Source organism: Symphodus melops (genome assembly GCF_947650265.1).
Source record: "Symphodus melops genome assembly, chromosome: 1".
Classification (NCBI taxonomy): Eukaryota; Metazoa; Chordata; class Actinopteri; order Labriformes; family Labridae; genus Symphodus; species Symphodus melops.
The window spans coordinates 3,960,093-3,973,740 of record NC_136691.1 but is presented as its reverse complement, the minus strand read 5'-3'; the positions used below and the strand labels follow the sequence as shown (position 1 = coordinate 3,973,740).

The 13,648-nt window shown below is 42.1% G+C and overlaps 2 protein-coding genes across 2 annotated transcripts; one reads left to right on the top strand and one right to left on the bottom strand.

Annotated features, from left to right (window-relative positions):
• Positions 1-666: 666 nt before the first annotated feature.
• Positions 667-9,520, bottom strand: gnpat (glyceronephosphate O-acyltransferase). Its single transcript, XM_079362961.1, has 17 exons — positions 9,422-9,520; positions 8,507-8,698; positions 8,022-8,198; positions 7,810-7,939; positions 7,469-7,596; positions 7,235-7,310; positions 6,590-6,741; positions 6,340-6,470; positions 5,965-6,224; positions 5,697-5,795; positions 5,213-5,383; positions 4,690-4,769; positions 4,457-4,597; positions 4,254-4,353; positions 4,056-4,149; positions 3,526-3,587; positions 667-3,409 (listed from the first exon to the last, which is right to left on the bottom strand). Exons 1-17 carry the CDS (start codon positions 9,443-9,445, stop codon positions 3,366-3,368), a joined length of 2,061 nt encoding a protein of 686 aa, XP_079219087.1. The 5' UTR covers positions 9,446-9,520; the 3' UTR covers positions 667-3,365.
• A 78-nt stretch (positions 9,521-9,598) lies between these two features.
• Positions 9,599-13,109, top strand: fsaf1 (40S small subunit processome assembly factor 1). The gene is made up of 8 exons (XM_079363060.1): positions 9,599-9,822; positions 10,631-10,813; positions 11,056-11,147; positions 11,558-11,617; positions 11,781-11,876; positions 11,973-12,059; positions 12,231-12,265; positions 12,596-13,109. The coding sequence occupies exons 1-8, from the start codon at positions 9,744-9,746 to the stop codon at positions 12,726-12,728; spliced, it is 765 nt and encodes a 254-aa protein (XP_079219186.1). The 5' UTR covers positions 9,599-9,743; the 3' UTR covers positions 12,729-13,109.
• The last annotated feature ends 539 nt before the right edge of the window (positions 13,110-13,648 follow it).

Genomic DNA, 13,648 nt, shown 5'->3' with positions numbered 1-13,648 from the left:
GTGTGTGTGTGTGTGTGTGTGTGTGTGTGTGTGTGTGTGTGTGAATTAACAACCTGCTGTGAATGCAGCGCTCACAGAGAGGTAAGGCTGACATCTAGAGGTTTGTTAAGTGTACTGCTCTTTCTCTGCGTCAGTCATCACCTCCTGGATGTGAACGTTGGCACATTATGAGATCTTCCAAACGTCATTGTTTGATTATCTGTAAGAGTCATTTTTATACATAATGTTTTACTTTCTATTCTAGACAATGTTTGGCTTCAACAACTGTGTCTGTGCAAATGTTTGATCGGCGTTTGACATTAATCTTGAAACTTCAACCTGCAGATTACAAAATGAGCCCCTTACATCTCGTCTCTGCCCTGCTGGGTTCTTTGATCTTCTTCTCGGAGACACGAACCAAACAAGTTGGGACTTTTGGCAGATATCAATCAAGTAAATCCACCGAGTCTGTTTACGTGCTTCTTTTAAAAACTCAATGAGCAGTGAGAGGCAGACTTTTCTTTTTATTTCATGTAAACACATCAGCGTGATTAAATATGATCATCTCATCTTTTTAATGAGCTCACATCAAAGAGCGTCTCTCGGCTGTCTGTCACACGAGGAGGGAATCTGAACCAGACCGAGTCAGTTCATCTACCACAGGAAAACAATCAGGCCTGACACGTGTATGAACAAACACTTTATTAAACATGCTTTAGTATTTCATCCAGCTGTACATTATTATGAAAAGGCCTCACCCAACACATACACGTATCAATAAACACACATAAAGATGCAAAGGAGCTCCATATTAAAAAAAGCAAACAAACAAACGAAAACGTTACGGTATAAAAGACATTAATGATGATGAAAAAAACGAACTCAATGGAGCCCCTCACACAGTAGAGATGCACTTTGAGCGGTGTCGACATGCAGACTGTTGTTCTTCAAATGTTTCTCAGATCCGGTGGCAGCTTTGACATGTTATCAGAAAGTGACGCCTGAGAATAAAAGGTTTCGAGTTTTGAAGTGTTCAAGTCAAACATCTGACAGAGTCTGGAAAGTGAAAACACTGACACAAACTTTAAAAGACTTTATTTGACAACTGTCCCTCCACTGTATCGTTCGTCATGTGAATGTGACCGTTACATATGTACCCTCGTCCAGACATACTCGTAACAATGTGAGCATTTATTCACACTTTTCTATGATTTGTTGGAAAGACGAGACAACAAAATGTTTTGATAAAAGAGCTCGTGCGTGTTTTTCACATTGTGTGAATGTAAAACAAGTTCTCTTGTTTTTCTTCAAATAACTTTATGAGATGTATGTTTGTGAATCAGTGGTTTGACATCCCTTCAGTCGTTGAGTGTCAATCCCAATCTTTACCCTTCTGTTTTTAAAGGAACAGCTTGTGTCCAAATGCTCAAACACAGAACAATACTTGGACTTCTTTACATGTTGGACTTTAAGTTGTGTTAATGCGTCCGTTTCATGTGAAATTTATCGACAATGAGGGTCGAATGAAAACACATTTTAAACATCAGTCATTTCTGCTGACCATCTAAACTCTGTCTGTAGCACCAAGTCTCCACGAGGGGTCGCACTCAAACATTTCAGGATTTATTAACATGTTCTGACCAACAGCTCAATTTTTTTCCTGTTGTCTCAGGATCGGGTTTAGACATCATTTAATTGACAGTCAAGAAATGCCTTCTGTGGTAGAAGTAGTGAACTCGACCAATGAGATGCGTCTGTAAAACCACAATCTGCTGTCGACACTGGACTGTGATTTCAAGGTTACCATGACAACACACTTGCTTGACCACACCCGAATAAATATGTTTAACTCTGTGAACGAGGACTGAGTCAGTAATCCTGAGTTCTCACCAGCTGACACTTCTAAAGCTGGCCTCGGTGCTTCATATCATTTATTGATTCTGTTTCACACAACATGAGCCCACTTTTCTGATGTTTGACATGTTCCTCTTTTCTTTGTAACAGAATTTAACCAATGAGTGAACATCTAAACATATCAGTAACTTTGAAGAAATTTAAAAAATTATTCAAGACTGTAAAAAAACAAAAAACAAACTGTAAATATTTCAATTTAAATAAAGATTTTAAATCTTTGGTGAAGCTTGTGTTTAAATAGCTGTAGTTTGAAAGGTCACATATTCTTCTCCTTTTCCAACAAGTTCTCAAAGAGTGTGTGAAGTGTCTTGTTGTAAATCCACTCTGATCCTGTGTTCTGTCTATAAACCCTCTGTATTTCAACCCTGCTCAGAACAGGTTGTTTTTGGTCTCCGTCGCTTTAATTATGTAAATGAGCTGTGTCTGACCACGCCCCCTCCTTAGAAGGACTCAGGCTTTCTCGCTCCATGTCCTATTGTTTACAGTGAGAAGGCAGACTCAGAGGGCAGAACAAACTCCTAGCTGTGGGAATGCCACCCACCTGGAGGGAGGGGTTACTGCCCTTTGTGATGTCATAAAGGGAAAGTCTCCAAACAGCCTGTTTGAGCACACATTTTCTAAAAAGTGAAGACAGAGGGGATGGACTTTTCTCATTATGTGGGGGTTTATAGACAGACTAGAGACGCACATTATTGTTATTAAAAAAAAAAACATGATAAAGTGTATTTGGCATAAAATGTGACCTTTAAATGGAGTTTGGCGATTTTTTGACACTTGCTGTAAACATGTAGCTTCACCTCCACAGTATAAACAAAAAGAAATGAAAGCCGGAGTGTTTTTTCTTTTCCTTAAAGCTTGAACCAGGATGGTTTAAAGCCGACTCTGACACCTGGTAGAAGTTTTTCTTCAAGAAGCTGTGGCTACTTCAACTCAGATATATTCATTATTTTTCTTTCAAAGAGTGCAAAATAACCCAACCCAAACCGAAAACCCAACAGATCCTTTTGTTCACCAGTTTCAGCAACAATTGTTTCACAAAAATCCAATACCAACACAGAAAACAGAGTTAGGTCCACACCACATGAATAAATAGATTAAAGTGCTCAAACAAAAGAGACGAGACTAACAGATAGTCAAGAAGCAGAATAAAGCTTGGATGAAGAATAAAAAAAAAAAAAGCAGATGAGACGCTCTCTTAAAAGGAGTTGGCAGGTTTAGAAGCTTTCACAACAAGCTGCTCATAGCAAAAGGTCAGATATTCCACTCACTCACTCACTCGTCCCCCGGGTTCATCATCATGTATAAAAGCGTTTTTTTGGAAGGAAAAGGAGATGTGAAGAGGAGAAGAAGGAGTAAATAAAGCTGGAAACTGGAAAGTTTCACCTCTCATAGAAAAGCATTTTGTTGGCAAAACGTCGATGCAGGTGAAAAGATCCAAACCCTCTCAGTCCCTTTTTAAGGAGGTCGGTGAATTAGAGGCGAGCGGAGACCGCTCTCTGAGTGGGCAGTTTTCCTCCTACACAAAAAGAGACGATCATGAGATGTGTTTAAAAAGCTGGGAATGAAACTAAACTTGTTATATTCCAGCAGGATGTTTGTTTTTGGAAGAGCGGCTGACATGTTGTTACTCACCTAAAGTGTCTTCCAAGGAGTTCACCATCACCTTGTTCACCTTTAAAGTCCCCTGCTCCACTCTGAAGTCAAAACACGGCAGCACAAGGTTATTTACAGCACAAAGGGAATGTCTTTGTTTTCACACACGCACTCCTGAAAATGTCTCCATCATTTTAGGAGGATTCTGCGCCGACCTGACGAAGAAAAAGAGTCGGCTACACGACGCTGTACTGAGAATATTTTGACTTTTTATCATCAGAGTTTAACAGAATAAGAAAACGTCAACAACAGAGTCTATTAACCCTCTCACATCAGCTTATACTCAAACTTCATGTGGAAAAACTACAACATGGCTGGCAGGAGAAACTCTGCATAGAGTCTAAATGAAAAATGTGACTGTTTGCGTTCACACATACAGCTTATCTTTAAAACTTCAGGAGATTTTCAGGAGTTTTTGTGTGAGTGTGAAAATCCCTTTAGCTCAACCCGAGTTGAAGTGTAGTTTAGTGTGTCAGACAGGCACACGCGTATGATGACAACAAACGCACCCTTTGACTTTCTGAACAGCACCAAGTCTTAGCAAAGCGGCCAGAGCGTTCTTCTGGAGGTCGGAGGACAACACCTCAGTGTGTCTTAGTCCACCTGGAGAACACACAGGTGCACAACACAGAGTCAGTACAAAGAGGTTCAAACTGAGCCACAAGTGATTTGACAAACAACAAGAACTTTGATGGAGAGAAAGAAACCTGCAAGGAGAAGTTTGATGATGAATTTCCGGACAGCGGGAACAAACTGTTTTTCTGTCAGAGAGTCAGAGGCCTCCTCACACAGGAACCTGCACACCACCTGACATCACACACGCAAATATATAGAATCAAAACCTCTAGAGGACACATACAGTTTAACTCTCCAGAGCAGCGTTTTAGGAGACTTTCAATGCTCACTGCACCTGGTATCCCTGTAAGAACGGATCCAACATGTTGGTGAGGAAGGCCGCAGTTCTCTGTCCGCTCTGTGTGATCACAACCTCCTGCTGGCTGACCTGCAGAGCTCCCGTCTTCATCAGCAGGTAACAAGCCTCCTCAAAGTCCTAGCAGACGGGAGTGGAAGATCAGAGCCAAAGCAGGCGGGAGTCAAGTCATACAATGGATATTTCTCCAGTGGTCGCGTGTTGCTCCTCACCTGCACTGTATCTCCAGGACAGAGGATGAACTCGTTGGAGAACATGTTTCTCAGGAAGCGGAAACTATTGAAGACCTCCTCTGCAAACAAATACAAAACAATCAGCATTCAAATGTTAAAGAAATAAAAATTATTTTATATCGTTTTAAAGGTTTTTTAATGTCGTTATTTTAGAGATAAGACTGGATAACACAGCAAAACACCGTATGACATTAGTGTTCATCCTGATTCTGCTTCCTTTTATAAATATGCAGGAACAGGAATAAACGCCTCTTCGTGCTGAGCTGACACAGAGTCCCTTTAAAGTCAGAAAATCTTCAGTGTACTATCTTGACCTTTTGTGCATCGATGTCTGAACGCCACATAACCTGCAGGTACTATAAAATAAATTCATCCAACAGTGTCTAAAAAGAAAGTGATGTAAACCATGCAACGACTTATCTCCTTTGTTCCCTCGGATATGAAGAGCTCTGTGAAATCCTTACTATAAGATGCGAAAGGCGTGCTTCAGTGTGTGTCTTACGTTTGCTGCTGGAGGAGGCGGTGTGGATGGCAGAAGCCAGCAGAGCCGGTCTGAGGAAGACGTGCAGCGCCTGGTTCCTGTAGGACACGCAGGACAGAATGACGACTGCCTGGCTCAAGAGCGCCTCCTCTGGAGTGATGGCGCTCGGAGGCTCTCCGATGCCTGCTGCCTCTGCAACACAAAGTTTGAAGATAAAGACGGTTCAAAGGCAATGGGCATTGTTTGTAAGCTGCTCTACGAGTGAAGGCCAGGGAGATGTCTTAATGTGCTCTGTAGCTCAGCGATGGAGGTTTGCTGGAGTTACACTTTGTGATTTCAGGCCCATTCTGATGGAGTGCTGTTAGCGTGCAGCGTACAGGGCGGCGAGAGAGCCCGTCACAGTCTGATCTGTTGCTCATGACTGGACGGAGGATTTTATTGCAGGTGTGCCTTAAATCGTTTCCCTCTTCACACCGCTGTGAGCGACAAAAAAAAAAACACAAACCTTGTTCCACAGCCAGCTGGACTCTTCCCTCACTGATCCTCACGAGACCGTGATGCAAGGAGAGACTGGCAGAAACGACCTCTGATGGAGGAGTGTGATCTAAAGGGGACAAGGAGACAAGGAAAGGAAGAATAAAAATGGATAGATGTGTTTCTATCAGATTATAAGAAATACACCACTTTAATAGTTGAATTGTTACCGATTCAATCTCATTTTCAAATGTGAGAAATCAGCAAAGGCTAGCTGAACTATCTGACTGAAATAGTACCTGGCCAGTGCAGGAATGCTCCGTACTCCCGGGAAAGATCTCTGAGCCACAGAGCTTGTGCAGTCAGATCCTCCAGCGTGATCCTCCCTCTCTGACCCCCGGCTGCTGCCTGGTCCTGGTGGTGGTGGTTCTGCAGCAGCAAAGAGGCCAGGAGGACCCACGGCTTGAGGACCATGTTCTCCTCCTGAGCCCGCACCAGCCTGTAGGCCGAGTCATTCACAAAGCTTTGGATCTCCTCGCCGGACCTCCTGGGGATGTGTCTGGAAACAAGAGCTTATGGTCAGTGAATTTGCAGCTGCATCTCAAACATCAGACTCTACCATCCGAGCCACAGCCGCCCCTTTAAACACACCGCTCAGTGTTGATCAATCGTACCTTGGTACCAGGTTGAACTGGCAGCGGTTAACTTTCCCCTGTGCTAAACTTCTGACAGACACAGGTTGACCAAAGTACACGTGGATGCTGCCGTAGTCTTCACTGAGGACCTTCCTGGCTTTAAACAGACCCTACGAAGGACAGACAAAGACATAGACGGAGCGAGTTCAAGTCAAAAGTTAAAGACACATTTACTGATGTTTTGCCAGGTGGAAAAAGAAAGCGTGGTAAATGTGTTTGAAGGACTCACTGAAGTGGACTCCTTCGGTTTGGGAACGCCGAGCAGCTCTCTGGCGTAAAGCGACTCCTCCAGGATCCTCTCATAGCTGATGCTTACAGGGACCAGGTTTACATCGAATACCTCCCCTTTAAGGAACGGATCCATGACTATATTCAACAGACCTGAAGAGGACGGGAGACATGAGTGAGAAGGGCAAAGAGTTTGCAGGAAGGTGTAAATGAGTGTGAAATAAATAACTTTGCTATTTTGAGTTTGGACTCTAAATTAGTGGGAGCTGTGAATGTGAGTGTGTCTGTCTCTGTATGTCAGTCCAGTGATCGACAGGTTACCAGACCCCCCCCCCCACACCTCGCCCAATTACAGCTGGGATTAGCTCCACCCCCCCACCCCCCCGTGACCCCGAATGGGAGGAGAGGTACAGATTTTGGATGGATGGATTTGAACTTTTCTTTTTTGAAATGAAGCTTTGATAAAGTTATTTTACAAAATGTTCCTCATAAATCATCTCATATCAGAAGACTAGGCAGAGAGACTGGAGAGGATTTACACACAGGATCCAATAGGACTACAGACATTTGGCAGCTGGTTAATAAAGAACTTTGCTTTTCCATGTTGAGCTAGAGGAGATTTTATTTGACTTGAATTGTAACTCACCTAATTTTGGAGTCAGAGATTTGGACGTTCTGCTTCTGGTCCCCTCTAAGAAAAACTCAACCGGAGCAAAACCAGTCTGAAGAGAAACAAACAAACAAAAAAACGTGTTTATGATAAACAAATAATGTGACTGAAATTATTTTGTTCCAAGAGAAAGCTTCAGGGGTAAAAGTTGAACTCTAATTAAATATGTCCCGATAGCAAAAAGGACGTATGACAAAGCAGCCTGCTCACCTTCAGCATGGTCCTGACGTACTCTGAGAAGACGGCCCAGTACACTCTGTCTCCGCCGAACGACCTCCGAATGAAGAAAGCTCCCGACATCCGCAGCATCTCCCCGACAAATTTCATCCCCATGAAGTCTGAAAGGACAGAAAAAAACTGAAGCTGTATCGTGTTGGGCGAGCATAGCTAGACAGCCAGATAGATAAACATATATCAAGCTGGACAATAAATCCTACAAGTAAAACAAAAGAACAAATTCAAAATAAAAAACCTCTCTGACAAATTAAAGACAAAACTGAATTATTACACAGATGTATTCATGTGCGCTTGTGTTCTTTTTCAGTGCTTACCCATGCCTGCAGCGATGACGGGCAGAGCCAGGTCGTAGGTGTACAGGATGTATGACATCAGCAGGAAGTCCATGTAACTACGGTGGCTGGGGAGCAGAACGACTGGGTGTTCGTGAATAGCCTGCTGAAGCTAACAAACAAACAAGATTTCCTTTGATGTCGAACAGTCCTCCTCAGTTTGTTTTTTTCTGAACGTGCGTGTGTCCTCTCACCCTCTGGATGCCCTCTTCGTTGACGCGGATGCTCCTGAACAAGGTTTTGAACACCTTGCTGAGGATGAAGGCAAAAAAGCGAACGGTGCTGAGCTGCAGACAGTGAGCCATCTCGTCCAAGATGGCCGACGCCTCCTCTTGGAGGTCATCAGCGGCTCTGCCCGTCTCTTTGGACACCTGGACAAGTCAAATTAAAACGTTACCAGGTCAGGTATAAAAAACGTGTTATACGATAGAAACTTATTAACAACAGACAAAACTTTTTGTAGCAAATGTCAGATTTTAGAAACCACTCAGATAAAAAAAAAATACTATTCAATTTAATATATAGATTTAATATTTAGACTTAAAAAATGAAATAATATATAATAAAATAAGCATAATATTAAGGGCTAAGTGAGTATCAGGGCGCAGATATCGTCAAAAAAAACCCAGACCTGTTGGCAGGCCCCCCCCCTTTGTCCTGCCTGATGACTTGGTCTTACCTGATTGATGACAAAGTGCAGCTGATCAGACTGCAGCACCATCCCCTTCAGCATGCTGGAATCGCAGGGCGTCAGTTCTTTGTAAAGAACGGGCGTGTAACATCGGAGCGCGTATCTCAGGTCACTGGAGTTCCTCCTCTCCTCCAGAATGTCCTCAAAGTCGTCTCTTTTGGTCAGCATGGGGTCTTTACACTGTGGGAAACAAAACATCAACTGTTACAATCACACATCAACCCACACATACCGATGATCTCAATTCACTGACTCTTATTAATTATTACTCCATCCACTGTAGACGCCTCATTCCCTCAAACAGCTTTAAAATCCTGCTGAACTCTGTAGTTTGTAACTAACGTGGAAAACTGTTTGCATTTGCTTGTTTTATTCTTTGTTTGCTTGTTTTTGTTGTATTTTTATTGTTGATTTGGGTTTTTCTCTTTCCTGTCCTTCTATTGTAATTGTTTGATCCTTTTTAAAAGCCACCTGTGGACAAGTGTTGTGATTTAGCACATGATGTGTTAAAACACTGATTTGAATGTTTTAGCACATCATGTGCATCTGGTCTGTGCAATGTAATTTTTATGTGCACCTCAAATAAACTTTAAATAAATAAATAAATAGCCAAACCAACTCTGCAAAAGAATCTTAAAAACTCTTAAATTAAACACAATAAACAAAGATGTCAGTCTGGCTGTGCTGAAAATGTGAAGATTGCTTAACAGTCATTTAAAGCAGGTTTAATGTCACCATTCGTTAAAAAAAAACATTAAATATTTAATGTTTTGTGTTCATTTGAAGTATAAGCAGATCATGTTGGGCGCTTCGTTCTTACTTATGTTTGCAAAACTTGTCAAAATGCCACAGAGAGTTTGCAGCAGAGTTAGCTTAGCCAAGAGAGAAGATAAACATACATACCGGGTAAACAGATTTGGATGCCATACTTTGTCACACACGCTGCATCCAACTAAGTTATGCGTAATTTTAATCGTTCTTCCGATTCATAAAAAAGCTCCGACTTTAAAGCAGCACCTGGAGAGAACTTCAGCTGGGCGTGTAAACTGGCATTTCTGTGGTACTTCCGCGTGTACGGCAGCCGGAAAGGACCAAGCCTAGCCGTATGTGTGTGTGTGTGTGTGTAATACCACGTGTTTATTTTCACAGTTTTGTTGTCATTCATCTTGTGCTCTCTTCGTTAACCCAAGCCTGGATACTTTTTTTTTAATAACCTGCTGCTGCCATGAACACGAAGACAAACGGAGAAGAAGACGAAGACTGCGCGTTTCTCCAAAACGTCCTCGACAAGCTGTATGACTTTGGTGAGAGCAGTTAGCATTAGCAGGCAAATAATTTACCAAGCTAAACTAACAGGTTGGCCAAGTGTGTAAAACTGTTGTCGTTTTGCGAGGCTCCTGATATAAAATATAAAATACAAAACATAAAAACAAAAACATAATTATGGTAATTGGTAATTATGGACACATGAAAAGTGAACGTATGCTACGTTAAGATAGCTTTTTATTACGTTACATAATCGCTTCCGTTAATTGGTTGTTCCCATGGTTACCCTGGTTACCCTGATTACTCACCTTGTTATCGTTCTTATCACACTACACCTTCATGACTTACGGAAAAGTATTACGACTCCAGGTCAAATATTCCTCCAATGCATAGAACCTTATTTCTCTAGTATATTATTTTATTTAACCTTTATTTAACCAGGAAAAGTCTCACTGAGATTAAAAACCTTTTTTTAAGGGAGTCCTGCAAAAGCTACTCGTTTCTAAGTATTCAAACTACTTCATACAACAGTATGTTTTGCGATATGAAAACTACAGAAAATCAGTCACCTGCTTTCTTTATACACATGAAGCTTGCATGATATTAGCAAAATTGTACAATGTGTGATTGCTCTTTTCCATATTTCGATATGGAAAAGAAGTAAACTCATTAAAGACTACTTTTCTGTTCATCTGCTGATCCCTCTGTTTGCAACATGTCCCTCCTGAACGTGTTATAATTGTTGTTTAAGTCCAAACTATCCGTAACATTTTCACCAGCACACACCTCTGTGATAAATAACTATATATAATAACTAAGAATTTATTTCTGGCTCGTGTCGTGCAGGTAATGGACCAGCGTCAAAAAAGAAGAACAAGTCTCAGAAGAAGCAAAAAAGAAAAAGGTGTGAGGAAGAGGAAGAGGAGGATTCCCCTGCTGTCCAGAAAAACTGCAGTGACCCTGAAGAGCACAGAACAGATGATGTTTGTGCAGAAAACCAGCAGCAACAAAGACAAACTCAACAAACAGGTGGGCAGACGACGTGTTAAAAAACAACTTACATGTGATAGTTGTGTCCTCCTCTGGCTCACAGATATAACACTGATGTTGGTGCTAAACAGGTCGATATAAATGCTATTTTTTTCACTGTTACAACCTTTCTAGGCTCTTGACTTTTGCACATCTGTCACTGAATGACGCTATAAAACCCCTCCCTCCTCATCACCCACCACCCATTTTCTCCACTCTTCTTGTCATCATTTCTTGAACAGGTCGAACTGCGACGCAGGTGGAGGTGGTGACATTTCAGGATCCCAAAAAGAAACCGAGAACCAAGCAGACCCCCGCCCCCGAGAAACAGCCTGTAAGTGGTTTCTCATTTCAAATGGTCTATACCTTAAACATCTTGATTCTTAAGAGTACGAGTATGAGAACATCTGTTCTTATTGTGTGAGACCAGGGAAATGTAATTTAATATGATTTACCATATTTACAGCTTTTTTTAATTGCAAAAATATATATAGTGCTTTAAAAGGTAAAAGATCCAATCAGAATGCCAATCATTCATTATTTGACCTAAGGAAGAATTTTAAATGCAGTGTTGTGTATGTTTCCCCCCTCCCTTTATGACATTTGGAAACCTCCCGTCCTCAATGGGACTGTTTGACCTCGAGTCCTCCTCTGTTTACCCTCTTCTTGTCACCATCAATTCATTTCACTTTGCCTCTCTTTTCTTGTTGTCACCTCTGGGTGCACGCTCTCCTCCACTTCCAGGCCCTTCAGATCACAGAGGAGCAGGAAAGCAGCCAGCCAGAAGAACTCAGTTTGGAAAAGGTGACGCTTCTCTCACACTCACTGTATCTGACTGTGTCCAAGCTTTTATTCCTCCCTCGATCTTTAAAAATAGTATTTTTCCTGTTTTTGTATGAGACTGCCTTGCACCCTAAATCTTAATAAATGGACCATCTGAATCTCTGTGTTTGTATGTTGACATCAGGCTCGTCTTGAGGTCCATCGGTTTGGGATCACGGGCTATAAGAAGGAGCAGCAGCGCGGCTTTGAACAGGACAGAGCCGTCATGCTGGGAGCCAGAGTAAGAAGTTCAGATGTGCATCTTTACTAACATCACATCTGCACATTTCTCCCAAAGCTGAGGTAAAAACTGCAACTTCTTCTGTCTCTAAATCAGCCTCCTAAGAAAGACTACGTCAACTACAAGGTGCTGCAGCAGCAGATTAAGGAGAAGAAGCAGAAAGCAAAGGAGGAGGTTCAGCCGGTAAGAGCTGCGTGTTCACTCACAATAAAACTAGCCCAGTTTAATTTAGATCAAAACGACATACTTTATGTCAGATTTAAGGGTTTAACAGGATGTCAATATCGATAGATGATCCACATCCATCTTGTTCTGTTTTGCCTTCCTGTAAAACTTTGTGTCGTTGCTCTGCAGGATCTGAAGAAGAAGAAGAAACACGGCAATCAAAGGTGGGTCGACTTCATCATCAATCTGTGAAATATTGCCCCCTGGAGTTGAAATAGTAGATATCTCAGGGTGGTTGGGTTGTTGTTGTTGTCATCATGCCCCAAACCAACCCGCCAGCAAATGTTCCTTCATTTGTGAAGTACTCTCCTTTAGCTAATGGAGGGGTGGCTAAGCATGGATCTCACCCTTCAGTACCTGTAATTTATCAAAATGTATTTAGTTTCACGTCGCTCTTCTTTAACATGAAAGAAGGTCCTAAAAAACATTTTTAGAGACTGTATTGTTCCATCTCAGTGTTTGAAGCCTGCTTGTTTTGTGGTTTTCTCCATCAGGGACAAGAACAAGAAGGTGTCTTCTGGTTCAGGGACGGCCCCCTCAGGTCAAGTGGGCCGCTTCAAGAACGGCATGCTGATCCTCAGCTCCAAGGAGATCCAGAAGATCAAAGGCAACAAGAGGAGGAAGTAGCTGTGCGTGCGTGTTGCTGTTCAAAGAAGACAGAAATCCTACTGGTCATCTGTTGGGACTTGTAATGATGGTTAGATGTGTAGTGATGAGGCTAAAGGTGAAAGGTTAAATTCTCCATGGGTCGCCTGCAGTGCTACAAGGATGAGGACACGAGCTGAAAAGCACCTGAGCTCCTGTCACTGATCTGCAGTGAAATATGGGACTGTCCTTCCTGGTGACAAACTGCTGAGTCATGAATCCAATGTATTGATCTCTGAAATGGAGCCTGAATGCACCTCCTGGTCGAGTATAAAGGCACAAAAAGAGGAGAGAGAGAGAAGTCATCATTTCATCACAGTTAATTTATTTGTTTTTATAAATGACAAAACAACCCAAAGAGAAGACATTTGCGTCTGTCGTGTTTCCACTGTAAAGGTCTGAAAATGATGCAGTTACAATGCATTTCTCATATACAAACCATGTAGTCGTACAAAACTGTTACATTTACATCAGCAAGAAGAGAGGAGGGGGTCGTTACAAGACGTGTGGCGAGGCGGGGAAGTAATAGTAAAAAAAAAAAAAGACAACCAAGAAGTTTTGGTTGAAGAAACGCACATACGTCTATCTAAATGTATGGAAGCCCTAAGCAGACATGCATCCCATACGTAGTGTTTAACTTTGATTTTAACGTGATAACGAGCACAGAGCTGTTGTGTTCTCGAGCTCTCTGCTTGATTAGATAGATAGATAGATAGATAGATACTTTATTGATCCCGAGGGAAATTCAAGGTTAGGTTGTAATCTCAAGATATACAGTAGCAGCGCTGGTTTCCCTGGTACTCCTTAAGACCATCAGTCAATAACGTACTCGACCATCAGACCGTGTCGTCCCCGACGACCACTTCCGTCCTCACTCATGCACGGCCTGATCCAGAAGTGTG

Excerpts from the sequence above, each read along its gene's own strand:
- gnpat (XM_079362961.1), bottom strand. The coding sequence starts at position 9,445 with ATGGCATCCAAATCTGTTTACCCG. Across the intron at positions 7,597-7,809 it reads CGTCATCGCTGCAGGCATGG|ACTTCATGGGGATGAAATTT; the intron begins GTAAGCACTGAA and ends CTGTCCTTTCAG. Across the intron at positions 4,150-4,253 it reads CATCAAACTTCTCCTTGCAG|GTGGACTAAGACACACTGAG; the intron begins GTTTCTTTCTCT and ends TGTGTTCTCCAG.
- fsaf1 (XM_079363060.1), top strand. The coding sequence starts at position 9,744 with ATGAACACGAAGACAAACGGAGAAGAAGACGAAGACTGCGCGTTTCTC. Across the intron at positions 11,148-11,557 it reads CCGCCCCCGAGAAACAGCCT|GCCCTTCAGATCACAGAGGA; the intron begins GTAAGTGGTTTC and ends CTCCACTTCCAG. Across the intron at positions 12,060-12,230 it reads CAAAGGAGGAGGTTCAGCCG|GATCTGAAGAAGAAGAAGAA; the intron begins GTAAGAGCTGCG and ends GTTGCTCTGCAG.